Below are 26999 nucleotides of genomic sequence, written 5' to 3'. Positions count from 1 at the left end.
GGTTAAGCCGCTGCCTTCGGCTCAGGTCATGATCTCAGGGTTCTGGGATCGAGTCCCGATCGGGCTCTCTGCTCAGCAGGGAGCCTGCTTCCTCCTCTCTCTCTCTCTGCCTGCCTCTATGCCTACTTGTGATCTCTCTCTGTCAAATAAATAAATAAAATCTTAAAAAAAATAAGAGGAAATCAGTTCATTATGTATGACGTATTTCTATTAGATACAGTGCTCTCTATATGTTAGAAATAATAGTGTAGAGTATTTAATAAATTGAGAAAATGGCAACAACACATTTAGCTAAGAATCATGTTCCAAAGCTGTATCTTCAGTAGGATCCTAGGGTGACACTGTCATTTCAGCCTGTCCCCACTGAGTTGCAGTCGTATGATTTGGGTAGCATCTACCCCAGTCTCAGCTCCAGGAGTCAGCATGGTAGGGTTTAGCCAATCTGATTATAACAAGGTCTAAGCCAATGAGCCCGTCCACATTCCTCTGGCTATAAAGGTTGGTTCTCATTTGGCCAAATCAGCATGCAACCCAGGACTCTTGCTTAGATATTGGGAATGCACACGCTCTCTGCTTGTATAAGAAGAGGCAGGGGCACAATTCTGATTACCGGGGCAGCCATTTCACTACCATGGGGAAAACCAGCCTGCGGTTAAAGTATACTTGAGAATGCAGAACGATGCATGTGGATTCCTAAATCAGGCTAAAGACTGATACATCTCGATGTTTTCAGTTGCAGAACCAATAATTCCCATTTAATAGCATGAGCTTTGTTTTCAGTACTTGTAACCAAAAACATGCTAATTGCACATTCTGATTATGTTTTTAAAAAGTGTGTTTATATATTACAAAGCTAAGCAAAAAAAAAATCAGTAATAATTATCTTTTGGAGGTAAGGTTACCAGTGATTTTCCCCTTGCTTTGTTGCTTTTCTGTAATTCTAGATTTTCTGTAATGAATGTATACGTTAGTTTATTCAGGAAAAACCCAAATATAATGATAATTAGAGTCATAATAATTATCATAATCTAAGCCAAAACCTTCAGAGCTTTAATTCCAGATGGTGATAAGACAAATGAGCTCTCCAAGTGGAGGTGAATTTATTTTTCTTTTTATACCTTTCAAAGCCATGAAATCTAATTTCTTAATTCTAAGAATCTTATTAATGTCTTCTAATAAGTTTATTAAGGAAATGAAAGTCTGATCAGCTCAAGATCCATGGACATTGATACTGGCATCAGTAAAGGTTGGTTTCAGGTGTCCTGAAATTCCGGTAGGGAGGCAGGGTGGAACCCAGTGGAAAAAACATTAGACTTAGAATCCCAGTTCTGCTGTTTCTTGATTACTTGGTCTCAGGCAATTACTTAACCTCTCTGAACTTTGTTACTTCAGGTAAAAAACGATGGGATTGGACTTAATGTTATCTATGTAATCTTTCCATCTACGAAATTCTAGAGTTCTATACATGGTTCCAAATAATGCTTTATATTTGAGAAGAACTGATAGGTGCTGCCTGCTTAAGGAAGTATAAGTAAGTTCAACTCCCAATACAGATTTGATAGATTGAGAGAGATCATCTGCAAAGTTGTGTTAAGAGGGTTTTTGAGAGTCCACGTGGATTCAGCATGAGAAGGAGAAAATGATCTATTAACAGTGTTGCTGTGGAGAAGAATGGAAGAGTTTTGGCATTTAATAGTGAGTTTTTGAATCATCAACCTGGCTTCCATGCACATAGCTAATATTGCCCTGCCCACTCCCCCCTTTTTTAATTTGTAACACAGGATCCAAAATCTTTTCAAAGCACAGTAATTTGGAAGGAAATGCATCAAAGTGTATCTGCTTCCCTTCACCTGTCACTGCTGGTAGAGACTGAATAAGACCTTGGGTAAATAAAAGCAAAACCTTTAGTAGTTGAGAATTTGAAGGAAATTTCTTGCTTGTTCCTTACACTGGATATTTCTCGTGGAAGAAGCTGTGAACAGCAACTTCCCAGCTAGTTAGCAGATGTCCCAATATCAGTTCTGAGAATGGGCAGGGCTGACAGTGACGTATTTGTTTGCAACCATGTTCACTTCTTGCTTTGGTCAAACTCATCCACAGTGTGGAAGTCCAGCAGAAAGCCTTGAATAAAGATCAATGTCCTGGAGAGAAGCCAGAGGAGCTGGAGTCAGGAACCATCTATCACTGCCACAACTCCAAGGCCACAGAGAACAGAGCAAACAAGCAAGTCTACGCCAAGTGGAAACTCTGTGCTGCTTCAGGAATATGCTTTGTTTTCATGATTGCCGAGGTCGTGGGTAAGTATTACTTAAAAGGACTTTTCTGATTAAATAAGCAAACAAGCAAAACCTCATATCACCGCAGGAGGGTTATACAAGTTCCCCTTTTAAAGGAAGATTTCCTTTTTTTTTGTAAGCACTGAGTAAGTGCAGAGTAAGCTCATTGTAGATACAGTGGAAAATATTAGGAAACAAAATAAAATTGATCACCATCCCACATTTGAGAAATAACCTCTAATAACATTGTGCAGTATTTTTGTACAATATATTTTTCTATTCATAACTTCGTTTCCTTAACATAACTGAGAACATGCTGAATGCTTTTGACCATGCCATCAAATACTCTTCAAAAACATTTTTATGCCTGAATAATATTCTATAATATGCTCCACTGTGATTTACATAACCATCTCTCTATTAGAAATTCAGGGAAGGGGCGCCTGGATGGCTCAGTGGGTTAAGCCTCTGCCTTCGGATCAGGTCATGATCCCAGGGTCCTGGGATCGAGCCCCATATCGGGCTCTCTGCTCAGCAGGGAGCCTGCTTCCTTCTGGGGTGCCTGGGTGGCTCAGTGGGTTGAGCTGCTGCCTTCGGCTCGGGTCATGATCTCAGGGTCCTGGGATCGAGTCCCGCATCGGGCTCTCTGTTCAGCGGGGAGGCTGCTTCCTCCTCTCTCTCTGCCTGCCTCTCTGCCTACTTGTGACCTCTCTCTGTCAAATAAATAAATAAAATCTTAAAAAAAAAAAAAAAGAAAAGAAATTCAGGGAGTTTTTTTTTTTTTTTCCTGCTATGGACAATGCTGCAGTGAAAACTCATGAATAAAAGTCTGCCTGCCTCTCTGGTTAATCCCTTGAAAGAGATTCCCAACAGTGGAAAATTGATTGAAGGATATAAATATTTTTATTACTTCTTGATGCATATTGCCAAACTGCTATCCAGAAAGTTGGATAGCAATTCATATGTCTGCCTGCTGTATGTAAGAATGATTCTCCAAATCTTTACCAGAACTTATTTTAATCTTTTAAAAATCTTTGTTAATGATTAGGTGAATATGCTTTATTTCATTCATTTTTTTGGTTACCGTTAAAATATTTTTTGCATGCTTATTAGTAATCTAGATTTCCCTGTGTTGATGCATTTCCTGCTTGCCTGTTAATGTCTCCCATTCATTTGCTTTTAGATAAGTTTATAATGCTATATATTGATTTCTGGGAGCTCTTTATATAGTTAGAATATTGAACTTTTTATATTTGTTTTAAGTACTTTTTCAGTTTATTGTTTACTTTAAAATTTTTAGTTTGATGTAAATAAGTTTTAAATTTTATGGATGTAATTGTACCAAACATTCCATTTTGAGCTAACTTCTTTTATTGCTTTTTCATTATGTTAGTGCTTTGGTTCCCGTCTACTGAGAAGATAAACACCATTTTGTTGTTCAATATTTTGCCTTTAATTTTAAATCAGTGTGGGATTAGATTTGCTCTAAGGACTAAAAATTCTTTTTCTAAATGGCTAACAAAGTTTCAGCATTATTTCTGGAATAATTAATTACTCCTTCCATTGATTTTTGATGTTTCTTTAATCAATTATCAATATTTCTGAAAGAATAAGGGTTTGGTTCTAAGGTATTTCATTGATCTGTATTGTTCTTCTCTGTTATTAGTAACACATTTAATTAACATAAATCTATGTGTTACAATATCTGTTGATCTTTCTTCACTATTCCTTGTTTAACAGAAAAAAGGAAAAGCCAATTTATTTCTGTTTATTATTCTAATTAAACATGAAAATCATTGTGTTCAGTTCTCTCCAAAATTGGATTATGATTTTACTGGAATGTAAGTTAATTTGGAAACACAAATCTTTTTAAAATACTCAGTTTTCTCCTCTAGGAAAACGGTATGTTTCTCCATTTATCCCAATTTATCCATTTATCTCTAATTTGTGATTTTAATTAGTTGGCATATTTGTATGTTTTAATAAAGGGGCAGCATATTTCTTGCCAGGGTTATTAGGATGTGTTTGATTTACTCTTTCCAGAGGTGAGCGGTGTCTTCCTTTTTTGCATGTCCTCTTTTCTAGGTCATTACTTTGCGCATTCTGGAAAGTTTTCCATTTTGCATGTTCATTTTATACTCATCAGTGTATCTGCATTATTTTCCTTCTAAATGTATCTCAACCCACTTCCTTTGTTCCTCTCTCAACCATCCTCCCATCTCCTAGGAGATAACACGCACTTGTGCAAAAAAGACGTATTTCTCTTCTTTTTCAATAATTATATCTCTTCTTCTGTATGTTTCATAATTTATAAGATATTACATAATATCTTATGCTAAATCAAATCTTCTGTCCAATTATCTAGCCGTTAAATGAAATGTTTCCTGAGAAGGTAAGTATTTTCATTATGTGAATGAGGTTTTTAAAGGATTAACAAATAACCAAGGATACTTATTGATTTTTATCAAGTATTTTTTCTTTTAAACACACTTAATATTTTTTGACTCATTGTTGATGTGTTTCATATTCAGAGATTTCCTAATATGATATGGTCTTTGCATTTCTGGCATCATAATGCCATCATTATGATGCCGAAATCACCTGGCATCATCTCCTTAATGCTTATTATGCGCCAGAAGCTGTGATGAGTGTTTGCCATTGTGTTACCTTCCTTAATCCTGTCAAAATCCCTGAGAGGTAGGTCTTCCTCTTATTAATTGCACTACAGAGATGAGGAATCTGAAATGCAGAGTCAAGTACTCTACTTGAGTAACACACCTTGTAAGTGGGCAGGCATTCTAATTCAGGGGCTCAGATTCCTGGACTGTCATTACTGTGCCCCTCAAATAGCCTGTGGTGGACCATTCTTTCAATGCCTTGCTCAATCTGGGTCCCTCGTTGATCCATTAGGATTTTTTATCTTTATTGATGATTGAAATTGATAGTTTTGTTTGGAGCTACTTTTCTAAGTTTTTGAATTAGAGTTATGCATATTAAAATGAAAAGTTTAGTTTTAATGGTACCTTATTTTAATAAAGAAATGGAAATGATTTATATAACACTGTAATTATCTCTTCCTTTTTTTTTAAAGAAGTCCCTGGCAAGCTATCTAGCTTTGGAGACATTCTTGGAAATAGTTTTTAAAATATATTTATTAGCTTCCTCCTCATTTTTTGAGGTACTCAAAATTTCTACTGCTCCAGCAAATTTTGGTCATTTATGTTTTTCCGAAGTCAGCCATCTCATAGAAATTTTCCAATCTATTACCATACATTGGAACATGACAGTTTCACATTAACATTCTCTTGTTTATTCTAGCTACTTTCTCATTTTAATATTATTCATATATTTTCTTTTCCTTGATTTAATTTGATAGATGTCTAGTTTCTTTACATTATTTATATGTGTATGTCTATGTGTGTATAGAATATATTATAATCTAAATTTTTCTTCTATTTTTTAAAATTAATTAATTTATTTTCAGCATAACAGTATTCATTAATTTTTCACCACACCCAGTGCTCCATGCAATCCGTGCTTTCTCTAATACCCACCACCTGGTTCCCCCAACCTCCCTCCCCCCGCCCCTTCAAAACCCTCAGATTGTTTTTCAGAGTCCATAGTCTCTCATGGTTCACCTCCCCTCCAATTTCCCCCAACTCCCTTCTCCCCTCTAATTCCCCATGTCGTCCATGCTATTTGTTATGCTCCACAAATAATTCACAATTTTGGCTTTAAAAATATTTGTTGGTTCCTCTTTCTTCAAGGTCGTGTCTTATTGTGTTTTAGTATCTTGAGTTGTATATTTCTCTGATTCTTTTTATCCTTTCTTTTTATTAATAATAAAATTATGTTTAGTTATGAACTTAGTCTGAACGTTTTTATATGCAATGTAGCTCATCTATTATTCCCCCTCCCCAAATAAAAAAAAGAACACTAGGAACACCCTGGCACATGGTACCATAACTCTTACTCTATTACCAGAATTACCTGTTACACTCTTACCAATATTTTGGATTAATTTTCCTTTTCCCAAAAGGTAGGCTAAATTAATGATAATCTAAGACTGGAGGAAAACAGAACCTGCTATAGTTTTTGTTTTTGTTTTGTTTTGTTTTGTTTTGGGGTTCTGTTTTGTTTTGTTTTTGTTTGGTTTGGTTTTGTACTATCACAGCTAACAATCAGAATTAATTGGTTTCTTAAACCTCTTGAGTCTTATGACCTATATATTCATACTCAGACTTTAATACTTTCTGAAAACTGGAAAAGAACTTAGACTCATGCAGTCCAAGAAAAACCCAGGGTTGACACATAATTTTCCAGTCAAAGATTATAAAAGTAATTGATACCACATACTTTCTAGAGCCAGGCTAAGTCTTTTGAAGGAACCAACGTAATAGCTTGATGAAGTTGCTAAGAATTTACTTCGACTAGTTCCAATCTAAAAATTCACTTGGAAAATCCACTGACATTTATGCCAGAGATATATATATATATTTTATTAGTTAAATTCATAAGATCATAGACAGTATTCTATTGTTCAAGTAGGAGATGGATAAAATGGAAAATTTAAAAAACAGAACCTATTCAGAATGTGGCTTTAAAAAGGTGGTATTCTGAAAAAAAAATTTAAAAAAAATAAAAAAAATTTAAAAAAGGTGGTATTCTGGAAATGCATAGCTTTCCAGATAAAATACTGGCATCACTGCATGCAAACACAGGTCGGCAAGCTGTATACATGGGCTTTTTCTCTCCAGTACTTTCCCTCTCCGCTGTCCCCAGAATCCATGTAGATGCTGAGAACAGATGGCATCTTCTCCCCAGGTGATGTCTCTTCAACAGTCTGAAATGGGATGGTCTTCCATTCATAAAACTCACTTTTCTCCTTGTGTTTTTCCTTTGCCCTGTCATGTTGCTTTAAAATGACTTATACTTTTAGGGGAGAGGGGATGAAAAACTATTCACTTGGAGGGAACAAATCAATCTTCCTCTTCTCTCTCATTCTTAATCGTTAATTAGTCCATAAGTTCTAGTCTGGCTTCAGTTTGGAGCCAGAAGAAAGTGATGTTGTCAGTAAAGGAATGAAGCGGAAACTGACAGACTCATTTAGAATTTGAGCTGCACTCATTTTGAACTGATCTCCCTAAAACATTGCTCTCGTCATGTTAAATCTCTCTTCAGAATTTCAACGGTTCCACTTTGCCTAGTTCAGTGTTGCACCACGTTTCCCCCAACACGGCAAGCACAGGAAACATTACTGTACTGGGGTAGACCCACAGGCGTGTTGTAGCCAGGAGAAGCTGGTTCAGGGGCTCTCCCTGTGCTAGGGCCACTTGGCTACCCCAAGTGAAAAGAGAGCAACATATTCAAATGCGCTGGCATTCCGGAAGAAAAAAGAAAAATTCTTACTTTGACTCTCAAGTCATCCCACCATCTGGCTGCCAAACTGACCATTAATCTCTTTCTTTTATGACGTCACTAATGACTCTTCTGTTTCACCTATTTACCCATCCTGTGCAAAATAACTGTTGTATCTTAAAGTCTCCGTAGTTTTTGCTTATGTCTTTTTATTTGGATGGAAAAGGCCTCTCCTCATTGCCCACACTCATCAAAACCCTAATCCTCATTCAAGACCCCAACCAGTCCTCACCTGAAGCCATTCTTGACCAGGTCAGAGAAAGAAACTGTTATTCCCTGGTCACTTTTGGGAATCTGGGAGGGTCCTCATACAGGGTATGAGATTTGAGACAGGCCTCAAAGTTTGAGTAGGAATTGAAAAGTGGGCTAAGAGGGAGATGAAAAGTCCTTGCAGAGGGAGGGGCCTCATGAGCAGTACCTGATCACTGCCGTGGTCCAGGAGGCAGTAGATATCAGCCTTGCCTGGACAGATTTTCAGTGGGTAGGTCAGCAATAGGACAGGAAATATGTACCATTGGAGAGAAATTCAAGTGATTCTTGATGTGTAGTTTCATCTGGGGGCCACTGTTTGCAGTGGTCAAGGATTGCTTGTTGCAGAAGCTTCCTCGTACTCACTGTGCTGACTGCTGTTCTAGTGCTCTTAGACCAAGAAACTCATGCTCAGAGGCAAGGCTGGGTATGACATGCCAAGTGAGACTATTCAGAGTCTCTGGGTCTTTCTTATAGGGAGACTATAGCGGGGGAAAGCTGTCTATCCTCTACAAATATTCTGCTGCGTATACACTCTACAGTGCTGTTTGACCTTTTGGCTGCAGTTTCGTGTTACAGTGTGAATGATGGTACACAGCTCTACATGATTGACCCATCAGGAGTTTCACATGGTTATTGGGGTTGTGCCATTGGCAAAGCCAAGCAAGCTGCAAAGACAGAAATAGAAAAACTTCAGATGAAAGAAATGACCTGCCGTGATGTTGTTAAAGAAGTTGCAAAAATAATTTACATAGTACATGATGAAGTTAAGGATAAAGCTTTTGAACTAGATCTCAGCTGGGTTGGTGAAATAACTAAAGGAAGACATGAAATTGTTCCAAAAGATATAAAGGAAGAGGCAGAGAAATATGCTAAGGAATCATTGAAGGAAGAAGATGAATCAGATGATGATAATATGTAACATTTCAGCACCTATTTTAAATTTCTAATACAGTCCCATGTAATAACTCTTTAGCCCTGTGGATTATCTACCAATTCATTAAATTTTTGTCTTGTAACCAAAAAAACTGGAAGCTTTTTTTGGTTATATATAAACCTGGAGCTTCCCAAGTCCAACCTTCCTTGCTAAGGGCAAAGTAGTCTGTCTCCAGTAAGACAATAAATATCATAGAGAGAGAGCAGAGCCCCCAAATGTATTTTGAACCTTAGGATTAGGCTGCACTTGATCCAATCCTGCCCAGATTTGTTCTCAGTTTTTTTTGTGTGCCAGTAAATCACATTTTGTTGTTTTTGCTGAAGGTGGTTTGAGTCAGGCATTTATGACTTACAACTGGACCTCTCTAAGGTCTATCTAAGTTAGTGATGTAAGATAAAAGATGGCGAGTAAAGAGCAGAACTAGAATGGTCGTTGGGTTCAGGAAAGACCATGAGGTCTGGCTGGAGAACCTGATTAATTCTGCAGGCCTTGCCAAATAACTGACGTTTAGAACCAGGTCATGGGGCTGTGTTTCGAGAGAGAATTGGCCATAGAGCAGATTGGTGGAAGCAATAAAAGAAGGCAATGAGGGGCGCCTGGGTGGTTCAGTGGGTTAAAGCCTCTGCCTTCGGTTCGGGTCATGATCCCAGGGTCCTGGGATCGAGCCCCGCATTGGGCGCTCTGCTCCGTGGGGAGCCTGCTTCCTCCCCTCTCTCTCTCTGCCTGCCTCTCTGCCTACTTGTGATTTCTCTCTGTCAAATAAATAAAATCTTAAAAAAAAAAAAAAGGCAATGAGCATTAGTGTGTCTGCTGTCAAGGGGCCTTTGGAGCTGTTGAACTGGGAATCTTTCTGATGACTTGTGAAAATTCCTAATTAGGGGAAGGCCTTAACATGCATATATAAATGTGTATCCCTATTTAAAAAGACAGACATATGGACACTGAGAATTCACAAGAATCAGCTCAAGGATGGCCAGCACTGGAAGCAACTGAGAATGGTTGGAGAGAGATGTGCTGAAGGAGAATTGTTTAGGGTGTGAAGCAGAGTTGGGGGACCCAGGGGATTGCTAGACAGGAAAGCAGAGCTGGGAGTGGCCTGAGAAAGATAGTTAAGTATCTCAGAGTACAAGACTTCTCCTAGAGAGAGCTATGGGTGGTTTGATAACCACAAGCTTTACTGATAAGGAGGCTTACTTTGTACTACCATCAGAGTATCTCAGAGGCTTAGGCTCATTATATTTTTTGAGGTTCCTGGTATTAAAAATTTTAAAAAGTGTCCAAACACATCTATGCAAACTGTGGTGTGTTTTAAATACTTGTTAAGTAATAACTCTCCGCATTGAGCTTTTGATAGTATAATTTTGTTCTTATAGTATAATAATGTTTTTATCATATATATTATTAATATACTATTATATAGTATAATAATGCTATTCATAAGACAGTTAAAGGATTTTAAAAATATGAATTTATAGCAGACAGCAGTGTTGTCCAGTAACGGGACACAGGCTAATGTTGTCAGTTTTGCTTCTTTTATTCTGGTCAGAATGTCTCTGTTCTCCACAGAGTTTGCCTTGTGTACTTAACACCCACTCTCTGAGCCTGAGGTGAGTATGAGATGCTGGCCCAATGGCTCCCCCAATGTCCTCTCACCCCACAGGCCCTAAGAAGAGTACATTTCCAGAACTTAGTCTTTAGTGCCTCTCCTGCCTTGTTATCAGTACACTGTTTTCTCCATCTTGTCAATAATCCATACATGAGAGCTCCTGCCTTCCTCATGGCCTCTTTATATTTCCTTGGCTCTTACTGTTGTGCCTTAACCTCCAGCTTCTCCTCCCTCCAGGTCTGCCTCCACATTGTCGGCAAAGATCTCTCTCTTCAACACAGATCTGAGTATGTCACAACCTCGCCTCAAAATCATAGGAGATACCCCATCCCATAGGATAACATTCACATTCTTTTTTTTTTTTAACACTCAAATTCTTTAGCCTGATATAGTTTCCCACAAGTGGGTCCCCAACCCACGTTTCCACTCCTATTTCTGGTTATTCCCCCCATACGCCACACCTCTCGCTTTTCCACAATGGTGCCATCTTCTTTTTTTTTTTTTTTTTTTAAGATTTTATCTATTTATTTGACAGAGAGAAATCACAAGTAGACTGAGAGGCAGGCAGAGAGAGAGAGAGGAGGAAGCAGGCTCCCTGCTGAGCAGAGAGCCCAATGCAGGACTCGATCCCAGGACCCTGAGATCATGACCTGAGCGGAAGGCAGCGGCTTAACCCACTGAGCCACCCAGACGAACGGCCCCATCTTCTTTCATTTCTGTTTGCTGTTTCTGCTCTTACCCCTTCCTGAAAAACTCTTCCCTTCTAGCTCAGTCTTACCCCTCCTTCTTGTGAAAAGTTCCTCAGTGTTCCTGAGGAGAGCAGTTGTCTGACCCTCCAGCCCACCACAGACGTCTTCAGCACAGCGAATGTTGGACGATGAGGGCACTGAAGACGGGGACTGCAATGTGTTTAACTTTATCTTTGTATACCCCCCCATCCCTGTACCGCACACAGCAAGGGCTCAATAAATACCAGCTGGGTGGCTGCGTTCATTGTCAGTAATACCCCACGCTTTCAGAAGCAACTGCGAGTTCAGTCAGAAACTATCTCTTGGACCCAGTTTTTTCCATAGGACTCAGCATGATTGCTCATGGTTTTCTGGACTGTTCTTATAAGTAGCAATGATGGTTGCAAAATGATTCTCACTTCCCGGGACTCCATATAAATATGCTTCTTCCAAAGCAAGTTCTTTTTCTCACTCAGTTGCCTCATGATTCAGCTGAGCCTGTTGAAGAGCCCTTATAGGACTCCATTTCCTTGCCTTAAGTTACAACTGGAGCCCAGAACATGGAGTTGTCACCATCGTTCTTTGCTGAGATGGTGGATGGCTGCTCATCTGCTCATCTGTAGCCATTCTTCATGGAAGAAATAATGCATTATTAACACAGCTTTATTATCAGACCTCAGATTGGCAGATAGAACAACGTTAGAGGATAATTGGAAGAAAAGCTGATTTGTTAGCAAAATGTTGCTTTTTTGGCTAATGAATCATGCTGATTTTTTGCACTGACAGCTCAGTAACAAGCTTGAACACTACTTTGCTTCAGACCATTAAACTTTGACAAACCAGTTATTAACTACAGCTAGAGCCAGTGGTCTGTGGGGATTATTGCAATTATGAGCCATACATGTAATTTAAAAAAATCATTAGTTGAGACAAGGTGAGTCTGATGATAGAGGGGCTGGTGACTGATAGACCCTGTTGCCTCGTCATACACAGGCAATAAACAGCTGCTGGAAGGACAATGGGTCAGCAATAGCTTTTTGGGGGGAGAAATAGTAAGAGCAACAAAGATTGATCTCCAACAACGAGCCCTGTTTGGGAAGGAAGAGACAAAAATTTCTTCTGACTTCTACTCGGGAGGCTGGAGGTCTTTTCCTGAAGGAAAACTAGGAGGAGGTAAAGAAGGCAAACCAAAGAGAAAGAAAGACAAGGCAGAATTGCCACTGCTTGGGTTCTCTTCATACACGTTAATAGGTTGTCATTACACTCAAGGACCCCCGCAGAAGGTGCCTGCCCTTTCCTTTACTGCTCCCCACTATTCACAATAGGGATCATGAACTCAGATGGAACCCACAGCCCCTGGGTTACACACAGAAGTCGAGGTCCTCAGGCTTAAGTGCAAGACTCTTCAAATCTAGCCCACACCTCTCCAGCCTCATCTTTTCATATTCTTTTTGAAGTCTTATGTCCCCATCTTACTATGATGTTCTCTAAACGTGCCCCACACTTTCCAATCTCTGTCCCTTTGCTCTTCCAGGAATGGCCACTCCCTTGAAATCCATTTCTACGTGTTCGCATCCTACACACTCTCTGGGTGTCAGTTTCTTATCAAATGGGAAGAAGAGGTAGATGGAATCCATGTTAAGACTTTTTCTCATAAAGTTTTGTGAGTCTGTGCCATCGTTCACCAGCTATGGTTAGTATGTATGTGACACTAGTTGCATTCTGGGTCCCTAATCCCATGGAATGTTCTGCCTCCCCTAGGTGGGCACATTGCGGGGAGTCTTGCTGTCATCACAGATGCTGCCCATCTCTTAATTGACCTGACCAGTTTCCTGCTCAGTCTCTTCTCCTTGTGGTTGTCATCAAAGCCCCCTTCGAAGCAGCTGACATTTGGATGGCACCGGGCAGGTACAGCTCAACCACTGAGCATTCATGGCCAAGGAGCTGGGCAGTCAGACCAAGGGTAGAAACAGAAGAGACAAAGGAAAGCGTTCAAAAATCCCTTAGAGGCATGTTGGTGTACAGAATGTAAAGGATGTGAGTGTGGGAGCATGTGTTCTCGATGTTGATTTGGCAAAAAGATAAACTGTGCTCCCCCTACTCCAATGGGACAATAAGAACATCTATATGGCTTTAACAAACACCCCAGCCCAAGGTCTCAGTGTATGGTAACAGCCACCATACCATTCATTAGGCTACTCTGCATCTGGGAGGGAGGATGACATAAAGCTTCTACCATTTTGCCAACTAAGGGACAGAGAGCCCAAGACAGCTGGAGAAATTAAAGAAGTTCCCACAGGTAAGTTGAGAATAGAATGTGAAGGGGAATTTAGGGCAGAGCAAGGCTGACAGAGCCTGCCTTCCTTGAAAGCTACCATTAGATACACATCACAACGTTTATACTGACAGTGTGGGCTGTGGTTTTTCAAGCTTGGGCTGGTAGGAAGTTCTAATTTCACACCAAATAATTTATCATCACAAGTGTTTTGAATTACCTTTCCTTTAACATTCAGAGAGAGTAGGAGAAGGAGAGGGAGAGAGGAGGCAAGAAACATCAATAAAAAGAATTTGTGACAATGTGATCTGAAGATGCTTTCCAGTCCCTGAACAGTGCTACGTTTGGAAAACGTGTATCTTTGGCTGAGCACTTGCCATTTTTCTGTATACATTTTCACGTGTACCTTCCCCTTTCTGATACTGTTGGTCAAAGCTGTTTTGCAAACATAGGATGTTTTGTAAACATGGACAGAACTTAGAAATTAGAATCCTGCTTGTATTTTCTCATCCTGGGAATGGAAGCCCATGATCCTGGAAGACAAACACTGTTCACTAGAACTCTCTGCTTCAGAAGAAATGTTCTATCATATAGAGTATAATGCGGCCATAGAGCACTTTCTTTTCTTTTTAATTTATTTTTTTTTTAAAGTAGGCTCCACACCCAGCATGGAGCCCACCATGGGGTTTGAACTCATGACCCTGAGATCAGGACCTAAGCTGGGATCAAGAGGCAGATGCTCAACCAACTGAATGACCCAGGTGCCCTAATAGAGCACTTTCAACGTGGCTACTGCTACTGAAGAACCGGATTTTTAATTTTACTTAATTTAAGTGGAAACAGCCACATGGGATGATGGTTCCCACACGAGGCAGCACTGCTTTAGACATAAAGGTGAAAGTGAACTAGCTTGTCCACATGTAATTTCATGGATGGCTTCGTTTAGGAAGAAGCTAACTACAAAAAGTGAATTTATTAAAAAAAATTTAGTGGCTATTAAGACAGGCACCATGCGGATGTGGTAACAATCATGAAGGTTGTGTTTTGTAAATGACTCAAGTCTGGGAAACAATAGCCCCACACTAGGAAGCGATATTTTACACTGTTCTGCTTTAGAAGAGGGAAGGCCGGAAGTCCGGAATGTGCCTGGCCACTGACTGCCAGAGATTTCTAGACCCTCCTAGGCTTTTAGTACCTACTTACAAGGTTAAGTTAAAGATCAGGGTGAGGTGTTAAGAACTCCTAAGTGAGCAAAGGTGCTTTATTCAGCCTGCAGACTAAACACTATCTTATCTTTAAATATTCATGTAAATGTCTCCACTCATACTTCTTTTCCATATGTTGTTCTTAAAATGCAGTCAGAGTGTTGATGTACCTCTGAGCTTGCCTCTGTGTTTATAATACATTGGGTTGGCAAATGAAACTCATTTTCATCAAGTGCCCTCCGAAGCCTTCCCTTGTTACTATTTTATTCCATACAAGGTACCAGTACTGGCAAATTGTAAATGTTTTATGGCGAAATTAAGAATTTCTAAACACATTGTACTCTTTGTGTCTCATTATTTCATCCCCTAATAAGTTTCAATCATTTTAGCACCTGTTTAAATTAAAATCCCCAAGGAAAAGAGCGATGGCAGATAGCAATTAAATGCTCTAAAATTTTGCTAGAAATTACCTAGTAATATGGAACATACTGAACTCAGACACTGGTGTTTTGTGAATTCAACATTCAAGTGCCTCATCTTAGTGCCAAAACCCATCCACACTTTCGCTTTGTGAATCACTGAGTGAACTAGTTTAAAGCCTCTTTGGGGTGGGGGTCAGGGTGCATCAGGGAACTTTAATGCCTTCGGACTCTTGGGAGGTTAAGGTGATTCGCAAATTCTTTGTGTATGGGTGTCTGTGTGCTTGAATCCCTAGAGATCCTTGGTGCCCTGCTGTCCATCCTGTGCATCTGGGTAGTGACTGGGGTCTTGGTGTACCTGGCATTCGAACGGCTGCTCCACCCTGATTACCAGATTCAGGCGACTGTGATGATCCTAGTTTCTGGCTGTGCTGTGGCAGCCAACATTATGTAAGTCTCCCCACCCACTGTCCATCGACATTGTCTTCAACCCTGTGTGGATGCAGATGGTATGTTTGGGTTGATGTTGTTTATTTTTGTTTAATTCCTCCTACTTGTGAAGATGGTAAATTGAATAAATTGCCAACGGGGTAGGGCGGAGGCAGGATCTGAGTCTAGATCCACCAGGTCCGGAATCGAGCTCCTAACCAGTCTGCTCTCTCCTGCAGCTGATGGTACCACGCGACATAGGACTTATTCCTATCTAGCTTTTTGTTACACAAACACATTATGGGTTCCCAGAGGGCTGGGTTGGAAGGTCTCTTAAATTTTTATTTACTTCAGTTCCTTTTCTACTTTTGAATTCTCTTTTGTGACATCCCTATAAAACAGTCATCAGTGTCATATATTTTAAAGGAACTAATAATAGGGAGTTCATTTTTCTCCAAAGCAATTTATTTTATCTTTATATCATTGTGACTGCATGAAAATTCCTTCTTAAGCTGTATTAGCTAAACTCTCTCTTTAGTGTCTACCTGTTGGTCCATTCCCTTATCCAAGTAGTCTTAATTCGTTCTCATGAGACATGCGATGTCTTACTGGACATGTGATCATTGCCATATTGCTGTTCTCTGACCCAGATGAACTATCTGATTGTTCATGATAAGGGGGTTTTGTGGCCAGGCCTTTGATCTTTTTTGGTTGATTTGCTCCTTCCCATTTGATAGCTTGATTCTGGGCAATGCTACTTAAAACTGTATTATCTATCTATCTATCCATCTACTTATCAATCATCTGTGGTAGACAGAATAATGCCCCCTCAAAGATTTCCACATTCTAATCCTTGGAACTTCTGAGTATGTTAACTTACATGGCAAAAAGAACTTTGAAAATGTGATTAAGTTAAGGATGGACTTTGAGATGGGGAAATCTCCCATCTGTCTGGGTTATCCAAACAGGCCCAGTGTAGCCAGAAAGATCCTTGTTAAGAGGGACACTTAAGGTCAGAGGGAAGGGAAGATGCTGCATTGCAGGCTTTGAAGATAAAGGATCCTGGAGCCAACAAATATAAGTTACCTCCCGAAGCTGGAAAAGGTAAGACAGCAAATTCTCTCCTAGAGTCTCTATAAGGAATGGAGTCCTGCATACCACTGATCTCCAGAACTATAAAATAATACATGTATGTTGTTCTAAGCCCAAAAGTCTTAAGATAACTTGTTATAGCAGCAAAAAAGAGACTCATACACTATGTATCATCTGTCTTTCAATGCAACATGATACATGCAATGAGATAGGCTCATACATGAAAGTGAAGAAGACAGTGACAGAAGAAGAATTGCATTTTAAAGAGTGTCTTTTAAGGGAGGGCACAATGGAATCCCTGATATTAGGGGAAAATCTAAAAGTGTACATTTTGGAAAAGCTCCTCAGTTCATGCTAATCCCTTACCTTGTGCCTGCCTCAGCTCCTTTCTTCTTGTTGTGCAAATCATTGCTCAAAATCTCTGAGATTTTCTCAACCACTTTGAGAGGGGTATTGACTGCTATTACTGAGTAGATCCCTGTTTCCATCCTGCTAACTTGAAAATGTGTTTCGTATTGGCACCAGGAGAAAAAGTGTGTGGAGACGAATGCAAATCTATCTCCACAAGGAGACAGATAAGGCAGAGCACATGTGCTGCTGATTCGAGGTCAATAACATTGTCTTTGTATAAGGAGAACAGTACGTCCACAAGACAGCAGGGAAAACGAAAATATTAATAATTTCATGAGAGTTCTATGTCATATAGGTTGTGTTGATACTACATGAATATGAAGGACACACCTAGCTAACTACCCCATAAATCGAGAACCCTGATGATCAAGTTTGAGTTTCTAGATAGATACCATCCAAATTTTCTTCTTACTGCAATTGCTTTTGAACTTTGACCTTAATGCTGCAGGTGCTTCTCATACTTGGGAAGACAAGGGAATGGAAAGTGGTAACTTCCCTGTGCAAGTAAGTAGTTATTTATGGATAAAGATACTGAGTGACTATAATGTTTTCTCCCAGAGCTGGGATTACAGGTTTCAAGTGATGCTAGATGCTGTGTTGTCTGAGTACAGAAATATCAGAACCAGAATTTCAATCCAACTCGAGTGCTTTGTCTGACTGTTTTGTTAGCCATAGCACCACTTCTTAGTAGACTTGCTAAAATTATAATGTTTAAAAATGTATTTGGGTCTTTTTTTTTGGGGGGGGGTCTTTTTAAAATCTCTGCCATCTTCATTATACTTAAAGCTACTTGGGGGGGAGGGACCATGTCTATTTTACTCAACTTTATACCTCAAGCATTTAACAGTGCCTGCACACCAGAGCCCCAAAGGAAGTTGGTTTTTTTTTTTTAATAAAATGAGTAAAAGAATGAATGACAATATGATAAGCACAAATGAATAGACTTAGAAAAAGGGTATGTTTAACTGTCAGCCGAATCAGGCTGTCTGAAGATTCTTAAGTGGAAACTATTAATTAAGGGTGAATTTCTGCCATAGCAGCAACTATCTAAAAACCGTGCCTTATGTAATGATCAAATAGCAGTCATTCTACCTTATGGTGATGACCTTACATTTTACAAGACACTTTACCGGTGAATAGACTGGGATACCTGGTACTAAACAATAATTTTTTAAAACTTTGTTCCAAAATGAAATCAGGTACATAATTTATAGTGCCCAATACTTATCTCCTTGACTTGGATAGGAGATGTTAAATTTTACAATATGTTCTATATAGGAAGAGAACGAGTCTGCAGCTCATACTCTTAGGACCATATAAAATATACATATGTTTATATATCTCTCTATATATTTCTCTATGCATTTGCATGTTCAATTACATACATATTTACATATATATTTAAAATACATTACTGTATTTTAGTTTCTTGTTAATAGCTATATATATATATATGTATATATATATATATAAACACATGACTGTCATCACTGGCCATTAAAAAATTATTCAGATTTTAAGTTCTCATAGGAACGCACAAAATTGGGTGTCTGGGTTATAGACATTGGGGAGGGTGTGTGATATGGTGAGTGCTGTGAAGTGTGTAAGCCTGATGATTTACAGACGTGTATCCCTGGGGCAAATAATACATTATATGTTACTTAAAATAATTATAAACACTTCTAAAATTATTTTTTAAATGCACAAAATTAAGTAAAATATTTTTAAAAATCTGACCTTGATGAGATTTTATTTTTTTCCTACCCCTTTCTGCAACTTTTTGCATTTGAAACCAGTACATTTATTTAGCTTCCACCAAAGCTCAGCTTTAAGCCTAGCTTAGTGCCTGACACTCAGTAGACCCTCAATAAATACTTCCTCTCCTCATTGCCAAATAGTTTTATCTAGGAAGTGATGCTTTCCAGTTTTCATGTGAACCAGAGTAGCATTGGGTAGATGGAAGAGAAAGCAGAGGTGAATTTTGTTATCTGTCCTCATATAAAAATTTAAAATTCTATGATGCGTGTATTTTCCAAATTAGTCCAAAATATACATTTTACAGCATTAATATTTCAACTCCCTGAGACCCAGCATAATACATGCTCTTGCCAACTCTCCTTTATACTGCATAGGTTTTCAAGAGCTAACCTCATGTGTGCCAAGAACACCCTTCTCTCTTTCAGGCTAAGCGTGATTCTGCACCAACGACATCCCAGTGACAATCACAAGGACATGCAACCTAATGCCAGTGTCCAGGCAGCTTTTGTGCATGCCCTTGGAGATCTTTTTCAGAGCATCAGTGTGTTAACCAGTGCACTTATTATCTACTTTAAGGTGAGAATGTTTGCATTTACTCACTTTCATCCTAAGTTTATAGATTAGGTAGTAGAGAAGCTGACCTGTCAAAATTAACTTAAATGAGGGTGGACAGCTTATATTTGCCTATACTAACTGCTCTGCAGGATTTACACAAGCATACAAATATTTGAAGCCTGAAAACTTGGCCTTTCCAAATTCCTAAGTGCTGTGCCTTCAACTGTAGGGCTACAGTATTTCCAGAAAGCAGTTCCTTCTGTCACGGAGTTAAGGTGAACAGCAATGGGACCATGGATACCTTAGGATTCTTGGGTTGTATGCAACAGAAAAGATGTCTAGCTTACTTAAGCAAAGATATATTTATTGGATGAAATTTGCTAGATGTACTCTTGACAGAAATCAAGGTAGAAATAAGGGCAACATTGGGTATTTTAGATTTTAGAAACTTATCCACGTTCTGGCCCAGGCACCAATGCAGACATGAATGTGATTCAACCAATATTTTTCCTCCATATTATGCTGGAGATTCACATTTTTGGGGGAAAGAGTCCAACAGACTAAGGTTGGGTCTTCTAACTGCTGCTTGGCTGGGGAGGGAGAGCACCCGACCGAGCGACTGCCCCACCAATATCACCCACAATGGGGAAAGATAATTCTCCTCCCCAAAGGAGGGTATTAATAAGAAGTTTGATGGATTCTGGATGAGCCTCTGACCCTAAACAAACATTTGCTACAGATATATCAAGAACTAATAGAAGTGGGTTGGGTGTAGGTAGGGGGGAATGGAGAAGAAGGGCATTTAGCTCTGTCGTCTGTATCTTGATCATCCAGTTAGCAGGGACCAATCATTTTTACTAAAAAAGGGAAACACACAAATAAAAATTACAAAGACGTTATCATTGGAAGCTTTACATTTAAGGCAAAAGTGATCAAACTTGTATGGGTTAGTGGAGTTGAGAGTTTCCCAGAGGTACTGTGGCATGGACTTTTCTATGGAACAGAACTTCATCAAGGTTAGAAGAGCAAGTCAGTCAGCCTGAAGCTAAGGGTGCCAGTGATGAGACAGGGCAAGAATGAGGCCTCAGCTCATACTCTTGGGACTTAATCAAAGATGCTTGCTGCAAATACATGTCATCCTGAAGAGGGAAAGAAAGGAACGAACCCCAGACTGCCAAGACTAAGCTCCAGCTGAACCTCGGTCCTATGCAACCTCTGGGCAGGACATACTCTTTCTTCTCATCCTGAGGAAGGCTGGAAAACCATTGAATATTGTATAAACCTGTGCGTATTTTCATTCCATACTCTGGGCTTCTATTAATTTGAGAAAAGTCCGATCAGGCCTTCGGAGAGAACACTCAAGGATACTTTCCCTGTACATCTTAAATTTACTTTTGACATTTCTTCAGTCATGGATAGTTTGAAGCATAAAGAAGGATTGAGTCTCCAAGATGTCTTGGCTCTGAGTTGAAGGTCAAGTGTCAGGGAGGTGAAAGGATACTAGTGTGAAAAAGCAGCAGGGACGTTTACTTATTTTATTCATTAGACTTTTTGCACGGAAGGCCCGAATTCAGTTAACTGAAGTCCCTTTATTTTCTAGCCAGACTATAAGATGGCTGACCCAATCTGCACATTCGTCTTTTCCATCCTGGTTCTGGCCAGCACCGTCACTGTGTTAAAGGACTTTTCCATCTTACTCATGGAAGGTAGGAGTGATTTTATTATTATTTCCAGGGTCAAGGTTTTCTCTTCCTTATAATCACAGAAGGGAATGGCATCAAGACATGTTCACCATTAATTCACATTCTAAGGAAGATATACATTTATAAGGAATTTTATGAAAACAAATATTATGATTTTTATTCGTATGGGAACAAGTAAAAAGAATTGGCTTCTCTTTCCTCCAGCAACTATTAAATGATATGGCACAGTAGAAAAATTTGTACAAATGCTTAGGACAGATATTGAGGGAGATATTGCAAAAATATAAGGTCCTCACTAAATATAGGGAAAATACCTAAGAAAAGTGGAATGATTTCTCTCGCAGGCAGCATTACAACTATTATAAAGGGCTTGCCTCAAACCCTGGTTAGACCAGGTCAGCAATGTTCCCAATTTAGTGCATCAGAATCACTTGGGGTCTGCTAGGTCCACCTCCATATTCCTAACTAGTAGGTCTGGAGAAGAGCCCAAGAATTTGAATTTCTAACAAGGTGCTGATGCTGCTGGTCAGCGACCACACCTTGAGAACCAATGGAATGGTCTTTTCATGGCACTTAAAGGGTTACTACGTGAGTACTACTATGTTACTACTTAAAGCACACTAGAAAATTTAATCAGAATTAGAGGTTTGCATCACATCAAGCATTTGGATGATATAACAGATATAACAGATCTGTTATATCAAGACCTTGGCTTGAACTTTCCTTTTTTTGTCCAGCACATTTTGATATACGGCCAACACAGCCTCAGAGCACAGGTGCCTTGACCAAAGCCCACACTTTCTTAACATTCACTACCAAGTACACATTTAAGAGTTTTGTCCTGTTGGCCCCATAACTGTTAGAATACTTATACTTAGTGAAGTTTTCTAAAAATAGAGAAAGGTACAAAATTACAAGAAGTTTCCCCACTTCTCCACCTTTGAAATCTCAATCCCATTCTTCAAGGGTAACACCTCTAGTAAGTTGGTATGTACCTGTCCAAATATATTTTGCATTTACATACATATGTACCTGAAATGTATATGTACTTACATACTGTATGTCTTTTTTTTATACAAACAGAATTATGCATTGATACAATATTTTGTTCTGCACCTTGCTTTCTTTGATTGGAGGTCTTTCCGCATTAGCACATACAGAAATACACCGTATTCTTTTCCATGGTACAAATATTCCACTGTCTGCTTATTGCTGGATATTAGAAATATCAGTGTAATCATAATTCTATACATATGTATTTTTTAGTGCTTGTATATCTGTAGCATAGCTCCTAGAAGTGGTATTGCTATTTCAAAAGCTATGTGCATTTTACAATTTGATAGATATTGCCATTTCTTCCAAAGATACCGTATCAATTTCTCTCCCACCAACAGCATTTGAGAATACCCATTTCCTCACATTCTCACCACCGAGTATTACCAAAATGTTGATTCTTGTCTAATCTGATAGGTGAAATATTATAGGTTATTGATTCCATATGCATCCCTTCATTACAAGAGATACTGAGTGATTTTTCATCTATTTATTAGTCTGGGTAATTATTTTTTAAACACTAATTTGGGTATTTTCCTGGGTGCATTGATATGTCTGCAGATTCGCCCTCAGGAAAAAAAAAAATTCTAGTATATGATGGAGCACTGAAGCCAGTGGGAACATACTCTCATGCTTGTCAACACTATTTTATAGAATAAAATAATTAACAGTAGATCTGTGTTCTCCATAAAAGTAAAGAGACAATCAAGGCAAGAGGGAAGGGGGTAGTGGGATTGTGATTCCATCTCAAGGGTCTGAGACAATGACAACAGGCCTTCAGGGGGTCACATGACACTCCTCAGAGGTGACACATTAGGCTTAATAGTCAACTCTGGGTTGTGAGACTTAATCTCTAACATTCGTGTAACATTTCATACTCAGAGCATGAACATGAGAATCTGATGTCCCCCTTCTCTATCTGGCCTTAGCAATGGTTCTTAACCTCTCTGACTCCCAATTCCCTCTCTTCCAATTAAATAGGAATTGTGACACTGATAATTAGCTATTAAAGTCCTTATAACTATTAAGTAAGCTAATCATTATGAATACAGTACTTAGCCGAAACCTTGACATATGGTAGTTTCTCAATAAAGGTACGTTATTATCATTGCACTACAACAATGTCAACCATGACTCCATACACATTCTATGGCTAATCTAAGAAATCTTTTAATTTGTTTCTAGTGCCCTGAGCTTTGTGCAGCTCACAGAGTAAAAGAACATGCTCTTTGCTACCTCCATTAAATAATATGAAGTGGGATTAAACTAAACTCAAACTGTATTAGCCCCGAGAATGAAATCCCCATGAGCAAGGTTTTTAAATACTGGAAAAGGAGGGTTAAGGATTCCCTATTCCTTTAAGTAAGCTTCTCTTGATTATCTGTTTATTTCAATCCTTTGGGAAGCTTTTAAAAATACTTATGCCCAGGCCCCATATGCAGAGACTCTGATTTAACTGACTCAGGTGGGGGCTGGCTTTGATGTTTTTTTAACATGCAGCCAAGCTTGAAAACTACTGCAAGGTATAGCTGCCCAGTGGTTCATAAATGTTAATGCAATGGTTCTCAGATTTGGCTGTGTGTTAGGTACCAGATGGGCTGTAACAACAGTGATGCTTCATCTTATCCCCAGAGGATCTGACTTAATCGGTCTTGGGTGTACCCTGGTAATCAGGATTCCTAAAATCTCCTCTGATGATACTAATGTGCCTTCAAGGTGGAGAGCCACTTTGAAAGTGTGTCAGACCCTCACCCATAGACATTTTCTTCGGGATGACTGGAATGGAGCTAAGGCATATTTATTTTTAAGAAACATAGCAGGTGTTTGTGTTGTGTATATATGATTGAAGTGGAAGCTAAAATGTGGTCCTCCTTAGAAATCTCTTCTACAGCATCCTCTTTGGGTCATCGTTAGTTGGCAGGGATTTATTTATTGCATCAACTGGCTTTATTGGTATTATGCTGGTTGAGCTGATCTACCCCCGCCCCCCCAAAAAAAACTTATATTAAACTGCTGTGTTCTATAATTCTAACTCACCATTGGCCCGGCTTCTCTCTATCCAAAGCAAGGACACTTACACTTTCATATCCTCTCATCTTCCAAATAACAATCCTTGCAATGTCTGAAAAAAGTGATCTTTCTGCCTTAAGATTTGACTAAGGCCGGAGGATCCCCAGTTCCAGTGGCCTGAAACAATAGCTGATTGGCTGACAAGGCCCCTACCTTCCTCTCTGCCCCACCCCCTTCCTTTTGATGTCAAATTCTTCTATTATAAGATCCGGACATTAAACCCTGACTAATGTACCTAAATCAATAACAATTCTATAAACTGAATAATAAGATGGCATTACAATGTTAGTATCAACTATTAACACAATTCAGTAAGTGACCCATTGGATAACCATTATTTACACAGCATTCCAAGAGTACAAAGAACAGACATTTTCCCATTTGCTCCTCAAAGAACTCAAGTGTACCTACTGCTCTTACCAGCCCTATAAAAATCACAGATGTGCTGAGGATCAGAGAAGTTCCAAGATTTCAGTAAATTCATGGTAGTTGTGGTCAGAATGCTAACCTGAAATTCTTTGATACCAAGTCCCATGTTTCTTCATTTTGCTTTCTAGAGTGTATGCAAAGATCATTAGAAAAAGCTCAGTTGGTTTAATAACACACCCTGAAAACAGAGAATGATTACTATGGTTGGGTATTGCATAGTAAAGTCTGCAAACGTTCTTTGATGTTAAACTCTTTGAGTCACATGAATCCGAATCGTAAGCATCTGAAGTCAAAAACCAGAGAAAGGGGAGCACATTGATGTTCTGGAGCAGATTTTGTGGCCCTATCTAGCCATGTGAATGAGCTGTACTTTATTAAATAACAAGCAGCCCCCCTCTTTTTCCTCCTGTCAGGGGTGCCCAAGAACCTGACTTATGATGGGGTGAAGGAACGCATCTGGGCGGTGGACGGAGTGGAGTCGGTGCACGGCTTGCACATCTGGTCTCTAGCCATGAACCAAGTGATCCTCTCGGCTCATGTTGTTGCAGGTCAGTGCGTTCCTTAAACACCCCACCCGAGTTCAGTCCTCGTCCCGTAAGCTCAATAGTTCCCCTCCTTTTTGTAGAGTTGCCCTTAGTGTCCCTTGCCCACCAGAACAACAGTAGAGTGTTTCCTTTTACCAAAGGCCTTTGAAAACACCCCTTGTCAATGTTACCGTAGCAACAATACTGAAGCCACCCCCTGAGGGTAGCTGGTAGAATAAATGGTTTAAATGCCTCCCAGACTTCAAGGTCTTAGACTCTGAAAATTAGACCTCGCCTGTTTGACTTGGTGTCCAATCAGTTAAATAAAGGCTGAATTCAACAATAAATCCTCATTGAATATCTACTGTTCTAAGATGCTCTGCCTATCACTGAAGATAAAAAGGGGACGGAGCCATGGGTCCCCTCCTTAAGGTTCTAGCAGGGTTTAATGGCGGTTCCTCTCACTGGATGGTTAGAAATTCTGTGATCATGGGAGATAATTCTTAGGATGTTGGGTTTATTTTAAAAACCATTTTCTCAGGTAGAAGGCAATTCGTTCGTTCTGTGTCCCTGGGCTGGGGACATAGGCAGTGGGGGAGAGGTGGCGAGGGTCTCCCTCACTGCCTCAGGAGACAGCTCAGGCGAAATGGTATGTCAGGCAGCTAACACAGAACTCAAGAAGTCAGAGGCAGGCCCCGGCAATGACAGCAACAGGCATTTGAGGACTCTGCTTTCTTAGACAACCTCATCTCTGCTGAGAGGCTCAGATCTGGCTACCGGTAATTTATAGCATCCGTGACACCAATATTTCACTGCAGATGGAAGAGTCTAGTAAACAATCAGGTTACTATGGAGGGAACCTGACAGCCTCTTGATACATTTTGGGACAAGAGGAAAGGTGACAGTGAGGTTGCTGCTCTAAGAAGAATCTGGGGGGAGCTCTAAATGTTCATAATATAATGTTGATGAGATACAAGGGCTACAACCCCAGAGATCTCTGGGAACTGGTGGAAAGGGATGTATGAGAAATAAACCAGGTTTGTGTTACCTTTCTTCAGGCCTTATCTTCCCTTCTATGCTCAGCTGCTAAGTGTGCCAGACCCCAGAGAGAACTGTGGGAGAGTTCCCATAGTGATGGGTACTTTGCTGCACTTGAACTTCAACATCTTGTCTGTGTGAGTGGTGCTGATTGTCAAAGCCAATATGGCTTCTTCTGAGTGCTCTGCTTATGTCCCTCCCCATCGGGTCCAAGACAAAGTACTTGAAGGGGGGAAATGGAGAGTCACCCAGGTGTGTGCAATCAGTGCCCATCTCCCCGTGGTTCTTTCTCAACAGCAGCCAGCCATGACAGCCAGGCCGTTCGGAGAGAGATTGTTCAGGTCCTCAGCAACAGCTTTACGGTGCACTCACTCACCATTCAGATGGAATCTCCAGCCGACCAGGACCCCGACTGCTTTTTCTGTGAAGACCCCCGGGACTAGCTCAGTCACAACATCAACTGTTCGGTTTCGATGGGCCCCTATATGCTGCTCTCCAGTTTCCAACACAGAAGAAAGAAAGAACCAAAGGAAGAGGTTTGAGAAATTCATGATACAGTCCAGTGCACATTTTATCCTTCTTCATTGAGCTCCGCCCACTGTAAATGAAACTCCAGTGAGATTCATCAGCCAATTGGATCATCAACTCATCGGTGGCTGTGTTCAGTTACAGGAATGTGTGTATAGCCTGTCCCTGACTGGGGCTGAAATAACGGCTGTTTGTAACTGGAGGCAGGAAAAAGTTCGCCTCCCTTCAATAATGCATCCTGAGGATGAGTGGGTAAAACTGAAGTCGGGAAAGTCTTATTGGGAGTTGGCCCCTGG

At 39.8% G+C, this 26999-nt stretch overlaps 1 protein-coding gene across 1 annotated transcript in view; it reads left to right on the top strand.

Moving 5' to 3' along the window:
* Positions 1–26782, top strand: part of SLC30A8 (solute carrier family 30 member 8) — a 32729-nt gene extending 5947 nt beyond the window's left edge. Inside the window, exons 2-8 of the mRNA XM_044246964.1 lie at positions 2101–2297; positions 12976–13122; positions 15410–15563; positions 19229–19379; positions 20959–21064; positions 25027–25161; positions 26473–26782. Of these exons, the coding sequence (XP_044102899.1) occupies positions 2101–2297; positions 12976–13122; positions 15410–15563; positions 19229–19379; positions 20959–21064; positions 25027–25161; positions 26473–26618 (1036 nt within the window). The 3' untranslated portion in view covers positions 26619–26782. The remainder of the gene's footprint in view (positions 1–2100; positions 2298–12975; positions 13123–15409; positions 15564–19228; positions 19380–20958; positions 21065–25026; positions 25162–26472) is intronic.
* Positions 26783–26999: the final 217 nt, after the last annotated feature.

Source organism: Neovison vison, chromosome 4 (genome assembly GCF_020171115.1).
Source record: "Neovison vison isolate M4711 chromosome 4, ASM_NN_V1, whole genome shotgun sequence".
NCBI classification, from domain to species: Eukaryota; Metazoa; Chordata; class Mammalia; order Carnivora; family Mustelidae; genus Neogale; species Neogale vison.
The sequence above is the reverse complement of the archived record's forward strand: the minus strand, read 5'-3'. Positions and strand labels throughout refer to the sequence as shown.